At 42.5% G+C, this 12,847-nt stretch overlaps 1 protein-coding gene across 6 annotated transcripts in view; it reads right to left on the bottom strand.

Annotated features, from left to right (window-relative positions):
* The window catches only part of MAGI2 (membrane associated guanylate kinase, WW and PDZ domain containing 2), a 719,944-nt gene extending 708,251 nt beyond the window's left edge, over positions 1-11,693 (bottom strand). For all 6 annotated transcript variants that reach the window (XM_048953502.1, XM_048953442.1, XM_048953458.1 and 3 more), the window contains exon 1: positions 11,110-11,693. In XM_048953502.1, the coding sequence (XP_048809459.1) occupies positions 11,110-11,410 (301 nt within the window). In that variant the 5' untranslated portion in view covers positions 11,411-11,693. The remainder of the gene's footprint in view (positions 1-11,109) is intronic.
* Positions 11,694-12,847: the final 1,154 nt, after the last annotated feature.

The following is a 12,847-nucleotide window of genomic DNA, read 5'->3' as shown; positions in this document are numbered from 1 at the left end:
CTCCTAACTGCAGGCTGTTTTCAGGAGACAGAAGTACTGGTAGCTGCCAGACAAAGAAAGAAAAAAAAAAAAAAAAGGGCATGTAGATACACAGAGGCTAGGCTGTTCAACTGTTCCTGGATTTGATCAAAAATTGCCTCTCAGCAGTGACGCACCCCTGTTTTCTAGCATAATATGAATAAACCTGTGCATAAACTTTTGACTCAGAACAATGCCAAGCTGGTTCCGTGATCCATCAGATCTTGGAAGATGAACAGGGTAAGATGTGGTCAGCTCTTGATAGGAAGTCTTCCAAAGAGGAACTTAAAAGCTGCTACTAGTTGGTGACTGAGTAGATGGCTCTCTTGACTCTGTATAACCCACGTCTAGTAATGCTGCAGATAGCACTTCCTCTCAAGTTAGAAATATACAACTAAACTCAGAAAGAAATATCAGAAAATACAGACTTCAACAGTTTGTCACTTGGTTGCTTTCTGTTGGGAGAAAGAAAAATAAAAAAAGGAGAAAGATGGAAATCTTTCAGATATTACTGGAAGGATTCCTACCAGGTGTAGTCCTACACCAAAGGGCACTGGAGATTACTATACAGACTTGCTCCACAGGATGGACTCAAAATCGGATTAAGAGCCTGCCCATTTGGCTTCCCTATCTGTCTGATGGCAGTGGGACAGACACACATATACACACACACAGTGAAGCAAAAAAAAAAAAAAACAAAAAAAAAAACAAACCACTCAGTATTCTCCAATGCAGAATGTCCTTATTGCCCTTCAAACACTGTATGTTCACCTGCTGTCACAAATATGCTTGGAATGTATGCATAGTCCAAGTGCATGCTGAATTAAGGATAGTGAATGGTCTTCTTGAGAATGATCCCAGTGCAGTTCAGATCTCTGATAATGCAGTTTGGTTTTTTTCCTTTTAGGTATATGAATTATTTACGTAGTTACCTAGGCCAAACACCACCTTATCGTATGTATTCCATAGTGATACTGACCACATAGAATGTTATATATCTTCAGTACTAAATAGTTGTGTGTTATTGCTGTGTACTGCAAACCAGCCATCCTTTATCAGGCCAGATACATCAGGTTTTCAAGGTTTCCTTGGTTTCTTTGTCCTATGAATGACTATACCTGTAAAAACTCAATGAATTAATAAAGCAAATGTTGGGCAATAGTGTGCTCACAATCAACATCAGGATCAAACTCCCAGCACACTAACTACATAACGAGTTACCCACTGAGGGGTGCTATGCAGTCAGCAGTACTGCTATGTGGTTGCCAAAAGGAGACATAAACCTTTTCATCAGTATACATGTTGACAACATACTACACTGGATTGTGCCAGTTTTGGTTAAAGAACCTAGAAGTACTGTTGGACATAAAAGGAAATTAAAAAAAACAAACAAACAAAACCTTCACTGCAGAACCTCAGCTGGATGTAATCATTAATGTTATGCAACTGCTTTCTCCTGAAAAAGAGGGTGGATTCTGCAAGAGCTAAGTAGAGTTGTTTGTAAATGGTAAAATCCTACTCTGATCCCTCACTAATAACCTTTAACACAGCACGGGCCTCAAGCACTGAAAGAGGATGTGGAGGGCTTCACTGTAGGGCCAGTTCTTTTTAATGTAAAGACGCACAAAAATATTTTACTTGAGAGATCAACAGAAACTCAGAGTGAAGAGCACAGGTTGCTCTGCCTTACACAATGCTTCAGTTTCAAGTCCTTACTTGGTTGCAGTGCTGCTTGCACAGACTTTTACACTGCAGGATTCTTCTTTCTGCTCTTGATAGATCTGAGATCTCTGGCAAGTCATTTCACTATCTCTACCCATCATCTGCTGTGTCCCCTCAGCTTCTATCAACTCATAACAGCAGTGACTGTTTCGCTTGCAGTATCTGTGAGATCTGATTTCTGCCCTGTTACACTAATACCATTAATGCTTTCAGTGATAAAGTTTTGTTAAGGATAAATTACTTAAATTTCCAATTGCATTGAAAAAATATAATGCCAATTCTATTGGTAAATCATACATTTTTAGACAGATCCTTTCTGAAAAGTTAGACAGACTTAAAACCCACAAAAACAGAGCACACATGATGTAATAATCACTACCACTGCAAGAACCAGCAATATCCTTAGAGTTTTCAAGAGCAATATCTAGTAACCTATATCAGGAAGCCTAAGACGCAAGCAAGTTTTATGTAGTCCCAACTTTTCTCCCCGCACTGAAATTCACTGAGGTTGGCTGGGACACATGGTTAAGTCTCTAGTGCAGACATCTGAATAAGCTCTTTTTGTACAAGATTTTTAGAATCTGGAAGCTATTCAGATGGTTTAATAACAAGTATAATATTAGTGTCTAGAGAGATATATGTGAAGACTTCTGTTTTAATGTCTGAGCTGCAAATCACTTTACCAGTCTCCTCAACACACACACACAAAGGGTGGAATTCTGCAGCTCACTGAAGCCAGTTCCTACAGCTACTGATGAGAAACTTGCTTATTCCTTACTAGTAATCTAGCTAATATTGACCCAGCAGATCCCAACTGGATCTTCTGTGTTTCGTAAGAGAACAAACACCTTCTGCTTCTCCAACTTTTACATTCAGAAACATTAATTTTATTACTCTTCGAACAAATACGCTAATATCAATCTCTATTGAGGCAAAGCAGCTGTTACACTTCAAGTCGGATTAACTGTACACAAAACCTCTGCGCTATTTCACACATATTTACAGGAGACATTTTTAAATTTTATGGATTCATCTGTTCTGAAGAGTACTTTAGTACGTAAGTACCATAAGCATAACATAAAGACTCAGTATAAGTATGAAACCAGAAGACCTTTTAATTGGTATTTTAACTACTGAATTTTAATTTTAATTAACAAAACCCAAAATCCTGATTTTACTTTCTTTTTCCTAACAAAACCTCCAGCACTGTAGTGCATTCTTTTCCTGAAGTCTTTTATGCTGTTTTCACTGGAAAATGACCAAACAGAATGAGTGTTGAAAAAGCACTTCTTATTGGCTTATCAGAAATTCCAGTAATTCTTCTAGAAGTTTATGGGAAGGGAAATGTTCCTGCACAAGTAAATGGAGCAGATAAAAAGAAGAACTAAATTGTTCAGGAAATATATTCCCTATCTGCAATACAGCTAGGGTTTTTCAAACAGCCTTCTCTACCAGAGGCTGTAACAGAAAGACTGAGACAACAGACGTGCTATCAGTAGCAGAAGCCTCACATTAGTTTAAAATGTGTATTTTCTCTTAATTCTATTACTTGATTCTATCTAATTTAGAGTTTCTATCACTAAGACTGAAACACTGACAAATAGAACTACAGATCCTATGTTAACATAACACAGAATGTGTCCAATAACTACTGCAAAGAAAGTCATTATGGCTAACTATACATTTAATATAAAAACTTACATTGTCATAGAAACAAGAGACTCCCAACTTGAAATTGTCATGCTAGAAGGCAGTTCTCACCAAAAGGTTTCAGACTTTTTAGAAACAACAAGTCATATAACAAACCCACACTGAATGAAAAATCAGAAATACCAGTAAAACAATCATTGTCAACATAATAAACAGCATCCCACCTAATTCTGTCAGCTGCACCGTTCTAATCCTGGCAGAACTGATTTTTAAGGCAAGTTTTGCAGCACAATGAGTAGTTCTGCTCTAAATTTTGGAGATAATTACACTTAACCTAACCAAAGCACATGATAAACTGAAGAGGTATTCATCTCCTGCCCCAATCTACTGCAAGAATTAAACAGCTGCTGCCTTTCCCATTCTGCAAGGATCGCGCTCAAATGGCAGGAGCCTACAGGCATCCAACTGCAACAGGCCTCTGCAGTTCTCTGAAGCATAAAAAACTGCTCTGATAGAAACAGAATGCAGAATTAAAATAGTGAGGCTAATCCTTGTTTGTACTAATGCACCATTTTGGAAGCATGAGAGATTTACGTAACATTTGTTTATGCTGATTAAGCACAAAGGACTTAGAAAGTAAGAGAAACTAATTCAGCCATTTCATTTATTACCAGTTAAGGAACTATCCATGTGAAAGTAAAACACAGAAAATATTTGATGCATTTTGTCTCAATTTATTATAAAGTAAACAAACAAACAAACAAGAAGAGCTTATATGGCAAAAAAATCTCCTGAAATGGGACCTAGACTTACTTTTCCAACGATAGGTTGGCTCTGATCATCTTCTGAGGTCCAGCCTGGGCTGTTCTATGATTCTATGACTACTACACACATATATATTAAAGTCATCTTGAGAATTCCTTTCAAACGTGTTTTTCTTTGCAGTTTCTCAAGGCAAACCATTGCACCCCACTGCAGTGAGAACTTGAGAAGTAAACACAGACATATTAAGAATAATTTATGATTTCAGGTACAGAAGAAAGAATAATAACTATTCATTGGAATGAGTCAACTGCAGAGATTTTAAAGGGCCAGCTTTAGCCTAACTTAAGATTTCAACATATTTTGAGGAACAAAGGCAGACCAAGGAAATACAGTCCCAGCACTGATTTCCCAGTATTGGAGAATTTCCCCAGGCTGTAAAGTCTCTCTTGAATAAGACAGAAAATGTGGCTGCTAAAAACAGTAATAATTTTGTTAAATAACCTCTTGACTTTTTTTCCTGAGACTTTTTCCTCTCACCTTTTACCTCATCCATCTTGTACCTTGTCTTATTTCCCTCTTTATTGAGGTCACGTGTTGTGGAACTAATCCAAGATCTCCAGCAGAAACATCTGAAGTTGATAGGTGAAATGAAACAGCATTACACAGATATTAACAGTAATAATATATATAAATGAGGAGACAACTCATGACCACAACATAACTCTTGATGAATCTGCATGCATCCAAGCAATCTGCATTTATTGACTGAGAATGCAGAAGTAATGCATTTGTGATTTAGACATTGTAAAAAGGGTAAATATGTGGCAGATATATACAAGCAACAGCCTTTTGTCAACTAAGCATTCAGTAAGGAGTCCATATTATGGATAAAAAGTTTGAATACATGCAACCTTAGACTAGCAGTTTAAAAGCATTAAAACAGTAAGAAAAATCTGTGTTAGAGATTATCAATTACTAATGAAAAATTCTGTTCACTTCAGAAATGTTAGATTGAGTTCTTTTTTGTTAAAGCCCTTCACACTCTTCCTTTTCTTTTGCTGCTCTCTGCCATTTCACTTTCCACTGTGGTAGCCTCAACTTAAACTGGGAAAGTAACACAAATGGCCGGAGAGAAAGAACTCCCTCTTTTTACTGGTAAATTTCCATGAGGTTGAAAGAAAGCTAACTTGAAACAAATAAGGCGAGCAGAAGAAATACTGTTAACAATAGAGTCATTTTGTGCATTCCAGAGATCAGAAGACAACTTGGGCTCACAGCCCTGGTTATTTCAGAAAATTCAGTTAAGGCCAGCATTGCAATGACATTCAGCAATGAAAATGAGAGATAGCCATTTTGGTATTGAAATCAATACCTTCAAACTCTGCACAACAGACTGCACCTGCTTAAGTAGGCATCTATCTACTCAATCATATTTTAAAGTTCATGATGACTTTATTTTCTACTGCAATATAGTGTATAACACTGTGCATCGACTGGACACCAGAAGGAAGAAGTTAATTTTAAGTACATTACATAGATGCATCGAAACATACATGAAGAACTCCCTAAATCACTGCAGAAATCCATAATAATCATTATAATCATTCCCAAAAACATTACCACACGTCTTACCCACTCTCAACCTACAACATAGATGTTGCATGCTGATATATTTATAAACGTGTTAGATACATAGAAGAAAAAAAACTTCTTTCCAGAATGTTAGTACAGTCAAGGCATACCATTCTGTCCTCAGACCCTAACCTTCAAAAATCCCTTTGTTTATATAGCTATGAGGAACAGAAGAACAAGAAACATCTGCTCCCACAACTAGTGCAGCATTCTACCTCCATCATCCTTCCTAAATCACAGTTATGACCACGTCCTCATATAAATCCCTTTGGAAGGAGCACTTTTTCCATGTACACACTTCCATATATAAAAAACATAGATGAACAATTAATCAACTTTTTCATGTCACGAAAGTAGCTCCTCATCTGCAAGGAACAAGGAAAAGATCATACGCGCTGAAAGCAGAAGCTCAGAATCCATCTTTCATCAAATGTTGAATTAATGCAGGTGAATTGAAAGCATGTATAAAGTAAGGCAGACACAATTTTACCAACTCACACTGATACTTTTGTCAAGAGTATCAACAGACAGGTGTGAGTATGAGATGAACTTATCAGTTACTGAATAAAACTAATCAAGGTACTCTAATTCTTTCATTTCTTCAAGGAAATGATGCCATAACAAAGTCATGCCCCTGTCCTTTAATGGCACATTTGTAATTCTCAAAGACGAAAAAAGACAGATGAATGTAATTCTATTACCAGTGGACACAGAGTTCCTGACATGAAACATCACTATCTTTTGGGAGGAGCCGAAGAGTAAATCACAGGATACATGAGTCACAAGCCAGTTAGAATGGTCTTTAAAAATAGATGGGCAAACGTAAGAATGGCATGAAGTAATGGTAAAAGAAGAACATAATTTGATTTCCAGGGTAAGTTAAACCTGAAGAATCAAAAAGTAGGAAAAAGGAGTAGATCTGAAGTACATTTTTCTTTTTTTTTTTTCTTTTTTTTTTCTTTTTTTTTTTTTTTCAAAGAGTATCACCGTTTCTACCAGAAATGCAAGCATGCAGTTTTTCATAGTTCTTTGGGTTTGCTCTCTGCATGAGACCTGTGATCATGCAGCTTACTATTTGTTTAGATTAAGGAGGGAAGTTGTGTACAATGTTCACATCTTAGAAGACAGCATTCATTGACACCCAGGAAGAAGGGGAAAAAAAAAAAAAAAAAAAAAGATAATCTGCACGCATATCATACCTTAATAAATGGAGAAGAAAATTACTGGTGAAATTAAATGACCAAATAAGCATCTTAAAAATATAACAGTATGTACAGAAATATGTATGAAGAGATCTAAAGGAACTTACTAATATTTTAACCAGCTGACATGCTATTTACACACCCAGGGTATCAGTATGGAAAAAAAAGAAACTATGACTGTACTTCTCTGAAAGGCATGTCAGAGACTTAAAGAAAATAACAGTTAACTGTAAAGTTGGTTTTAATTACAAAATTCAGGGACAAACTAATTAAAAAGTAAATATTTGTTAATAAAGGCAAGTCCCTTATTGTACTGTGTACTAAATCCTTTTTGCATAAGGAGCTACAGCTGATGCTCGAAGTTGGATGATCTAGAGACAAATAAGACACAATAGAAAGTGTCAATATAAAGTATCAGTGCTACTGAATCCACTAATTCCATGTGGCAACACAACTACCTAGTTACTTATAGAAGTAAATTAAACAGTTCAATTAGATCACCTGGCTACTCATTATGTTTAAAGCACTGTCCTTGGAGAAGAGGTGTGTCACGCAACAGTGACAAGACAAAATCTGCTGCAGGACTCCCAAGTTCTGAAATCCGTGTTTTCAGCCCCTTTGTTGTGATTCTGCTAAGTCCATAATTCTCTACAAAGAATAAAGAACCTGGTTTATTACAGTTGAATCGGCAGTTCCTGAAACCTTTCAAACTGAAAACAAAGCTGAGTTGCATTCTGTGCACATCACGGACCCACACTGCCTACTGATGGGAACTACTGGAGAAAGATCCCACGGATCTGAGACAGCAGTGTTAAACAGAGAGTGGAACTGGAGACAGCGCTGCTCCTAATAGGATTCTTAGTGTGATTACTTATCCAAATTAGGATGCCTTTCCTTAACACATTACTTTTACAACCAAGCATCTGTGCATCTGTGGGAAGAAAGCACTTAATCTAAAATGTTCCACATGTGAAATCAACCACAATTGAAAATAAGTATTTCTTTCAGATAGCGTAAGGATCTTTTCTTCACCAGAGTAAGCAGAACTTCAAAACACATAAAACTTGCAAATATACCTGGCTAATTTGATTGCTGTACAACATTCTGACACAGGAAGACCATATCCTAAAAAAGACATAGGCCTTTAAAGAGGAAATCCTGTCTCCTTTATATGATGTCTATGACAGTTTTGTCACTGACTTCATCAAAGCCAAGATTTCATCCAATGTGTTTTAAGGGAATCTCTGATTCAGCCAATAGTAGCACAATCAGTAGTTTGTAACGAATAAATAAAACAATAAAAAGGAAACAGTCTCCAAGAAATGTTTCTCCATGAACTCTCACAATTAGCTTTGAATTATAACAATAATGGTTCCAAAGTGTTTCCTCCCAGTGCAAAGCCAGGCAACGGTTTCCTGTGTTAAACTGTTTTTATTGGGTGTCATACTTACAAGAGTACTATGGAGGATTTCATCATGGAACTGCTAATTAGTTTCTCGAGATGTTTACTCCTTCTCACAATACACAGCAATTCCTACTTCACAAGTTTATTTTTTCTAAGTTAACACTTTTAGCTCCCATTAAGCAGTAACATTCCACTGGACTCATTTTAGAAGTATTTCACCCCTCAAAGATGCAAGCAAAGATGAAGCACTGCATTATTTCAGGTGTATAATCAAACACAGCATAATAAAAAATTATGGAAGTACCTTTCTTTCCTGTACTTCCTACACTAAATTAATATCTGTAAACTGAATTAGCCAGACCTTGCTTTCATCTACAGGTGAAATTTCAGTCAAAACTTTCAAATAAGTCTCCTAAGCATCCCATTATAAATAGTAGCACTCTACCTTCACAGTTTATCTCTGTGACTTCATACTCAGCCAGCTCTGTAGAAGCAGCTCCAGTCATGTCACATGGTGCATTCAAGGTCATACTATTTTAATTTACAGAGGTATCATTGATAAATTATGCGGAAACAATGATAATAGAGTCATTAACCTTGTTCCAGCACACTAAAGGTGTTTTATAACTAAAACGAGAATAAAGTTATAAAAACATAAAGATTTGATAGCCCAGCTTTTTCTCTCCTACACACTGCCGCAAAGTACTGTTGGGGATTTTATCCTGGTGAGTAACGTGGCTCTCTGCCGGCTGTGCTTTTAACCAAGAGTGCAGTGACTAGACTGAATTACACTGAAGGAGGAATCAGGTGATTAAACGCACAAAACATTGACCTTTTTTTAAATATAGGAAGTTAGATCCAGAAGGCCTCTCCCTTTGGCAAAGTAAAGGATGCTGGAGCACAGGAAAGATCATTCAAACCAAGAAGTGTCAGTCCAAAGATCTATGCAGAGTTGTCATTTCCAAACATGCAGTCATCTGGCTAGTACTGGAGGACTCACATCAAAAGTGCAGTGTGTTAACATGCTGAAGTATATATATACTACTATATTACACATACATATAACCTAGGTGGGATTTAGAATACATTCTCCAAGTCTCATTCAGGAAACCTGCAGTAATCCACAGACTAAAAGCCTGACTAATGTCCCTAATTCACGTATGACAGACATCTGTATTAAGGGTACACATATTAGTGAATCACTTGGGATTGCTTTGACTTGAAGTGAAATATTTGAAGAATAGTGAGGAGGTGGGACAGACTGACTGATGTATTATACCATCGTAACCTGAAGTTGGCATCAGTGAAGATTAGTATCTACAGCATTTCTGCAAAGAAGAACATAAATTGTTTAGCAGACAATATACCCTTGTCTTCTTGACATTTCCATTGCTGCTTCTTTTAATCCAGATGCTGCAAGATCTCTCACACTAAAATTGATGAAGAGAGGCAACAGAGATGACACCACACTCCAATACAGAATTCATTACACTCCTCTCCACTTATCACATGAACTATTATCTCTTTGCATCCTCTGACTATCAACGTAGGATCCACAACGTACTTCACTACTTACCCAAAAGGACCAACAGGAAAACCACAGAGCATGTCTTTATTAAGGTATTTGACCTTATGTGGGCAAACAGATATATCTTAAAGCGCATTCTGAAGGCCTAAAAGTCAAACTTCCTATGAATTTTCCCATGTTCAGGTAAACTAATAACTGGCATATGTTTCAAGCATTCAAAAGTGTCACAAATGCCACTTCAAACAACACACTTTCCATCAAAATGAGGAAGTTAAACCACAAAATTATGACACAGCAACATGCCTTTACGTCCTCCAAGCAAAGACTACTGGCTGTCGCTATGGAGCACGCACACCTCCGATGAATGAGATCAAACCCCTTCCCATTACAGAAACCCCCAAGTTTGGGACGAGCTCGGTGCAGGGCTGAGCCGCGCGCTCGGAAGATGCGCACAGAGCCGCACTGAGCCGCCGCAGCGCGCCCGTCCGAGGGCACGCGGTTTCCCAGCGGAGCTCCAGCGCTGCGCTGCGCGGGGCTGCGCCAGCAGCAGCTTCAGCGCACGTGCTCACTCGCAGCTACCCCAAGTCGGCTGAGTTGGAAGAGGCAGAAACAAACACGAAAACAGCATCTGCTGCACCTACTGACTTTCCTGGAAATGTATGGGAGCTATTCAAGCACTCAAAAATAAATAAGCTCAAACTGGAGAGGCAGAAGAGTTCTTTCCAGAAAGTTTCTCCCCGCCTCTCCCTCCCACTTCTCCCCAGGATCAGGCGACCGTTCCCACGGGGCTCCAGGTGAACCACTTCTCCACCAGCGGCACGCTCAGGCCGCCGCCCCGCCGCCCGCTCCCCGGTCCCGGCCAGCCGCCCCACAGCGCAGCGCGGCCCCGCTCCGCTTCGCGCCCGTTCCTCCGGCCCCGCGGCAGCGCCCGCAGCCTCGGAGCGGCGCCCGGCCCGGCCCGGCCCCGCGGCGCGGCCCCCCCCGTCCCCTCGCAGCGGCATGGCGAAGCGCTGTCACTGACGCACATTTAATTCGCCCGGCTGCGGGCACAGCGGAGCGCCGCTCTCCTCCCCCAGCCGCCGCCGGCGGGTGGGGGAAAGTCAAACTGCCGCAACAAAGTTGCTCCCCCCCCGGCCGCCGCCCCCCGTTCCCCCCAGCCCGGCCCGGCCCCCCGGCCGCCGCCTTACCTTGCTTGACGCACTTGAGGCGGATCGGGTCCTTGCAGTGCTTGATCACGGCCAGCACATCCCTGATGGTGAGCCCGGCCACGGGGGTCTCGTTCACCTCCAGCAGCAGCTCCTCCGGCACCAACTTGCTGCCGCCCTCATAGGCCACCTTGCCGGGCTTCACCTCGCCCAGGTACGGGAACTGCCCGTTCTCGGCGCCCCCTTTCAGCTCGAAGCCCAGCTGCCCCTCCGGGTTCCGCACGATCACGATCTCGTGGACTCGGCTCGTCCAGTGGCTTTTCTTCTTCAAGCCCTTGGACATTGCCGTGGGGATGCTCTGCCCGACTCCCGCTCTGCTTGCCGCTCTCTCCTCCCTCTCTCTGCCCCCCTCCCCCGGGGCTCCTCTGGGGCACGCTCGGGGCAGGCTCGGGGCTGCGGCCGGCGAGGGGAGCGGGCGCCGCGGCCCCGCGGGGCGACGGAGCGGGGACGGGGAGAGCCTCTCTGCCCAGTTCGAGCGGCCGCCGGCGCTTTAGCTGATATCCATGGCAGCCGCGGCAGCTGGGACCCTGCGTGTGGATGTACTAGTTGTAGAGAAACTGGCAGCGGGGAGGGAGGGAGAGAAAGAGGGAGGGGAAAAGGGAGGGAACGGCCGCGGGGAGGAGGAGCGTGGCGGCGGCGGCGGAGTCGGGCGGGCGCTGCCTCGGCGTTCCCTCCTCGCCTGACCCGGTAGTGAAGGCCGAGAGAGAGGCTGCCTGGCACAGCCGGCAGAAGGCGGAGAGCGGCCGGGCGAGGGGAGGGCAGGCGGCTCGGTGCTCCCGGCCCGGCGGCTCCGCTGCCCCGCGAGGCGGCACCGGCCGACAGGGGGAGCCCGGGGATGAGGTGTCGGAGGCCGAGCTGCCCGCCGATTGCACCGTAGCGCCTGCCGGCCGGGCCTCTCGCCAGGCTGGCGTTCCTGCTGCTCCCCGCCTCCGGCACATTTCGAGCCCTCTGAGCCGCGCTGATCCCGAGTCCCATCCGAGGTGACCCGGCCGCCGTCCGTTCCGGCAGGGCTTCCCCGAGCCCGGCCTGCCGGGGGCCGCGCGGGAGTGGTTCCCATCAGCCTGCCCAGGGAGGAGAGCTGCAAGCTGATGAGGTGCGCTGGTGGCTCGCACCACTGCAGTGAGAAGCTCTGGGCAGCAGTTCAGGAAATGAAGCAACGGATTTCAGCTCAAGTCCGCGAGGAAGAAGGAGGCTGTGGAATGTGTGGAGGGGTTGGTTGGGAGTTCTGCTTCTGACGAGGGAGAATCCAGTGACAGGCTTCAGGTTGTCACAGGAAAAATAAAGCAGCCGTTTTCTTAGATCTCAGTGTTACAACGTACACAAACCCTGCCACGCTTTCCTGCTCTGAGGTCTCACACTTCGGTTTATTGAGTTGTATTGTACATGGGCATACTTTTTAATGCTGGTTATGGTGCCCACGGGACAGAAGCAGTATCACAGCTGGTGGGCAGTGAATGTTGTAGAGGGCACAGTGAAGAGAGGAGTGGTAGTGGTGTGTTCTCTATAAAATCATCTTGTTGTCACCTACCAGATCTCATTTGGTGCCATCTGCTTGGCTCTAAATCGTACATAACCTGAGCTACCGAAGAGCAGCATTTCCAACCCCAAGTGCTTCTGTCTAAGCATTCAGAAGCAGGTGATAGTCCAGCCCACTGCTCCTGTGCACATTTAATTTGTTCTGTCATATGCCTAACACGTGTGCAAGCAGTGTAGTGTAGCA

The sequence above is a fragment of the Lagopus muta genome, chromosome 1 (assembly GCF_023343835.1).
Source record: "Lagopus muta isolate bLagMut1 chromosome 1, bLagMut1 primary, whole genome shotgun sequence".
Taxonomy (NCBI): domain Eukaryota; kingdom Metazoa; phylum Chordata; class Aves; order Galliformes; family Phasianidae; genus Lagopus; species Lagopus muta.
This window is presented reverse-complemented; position numbering and strand designations above follow the sequence as displayed.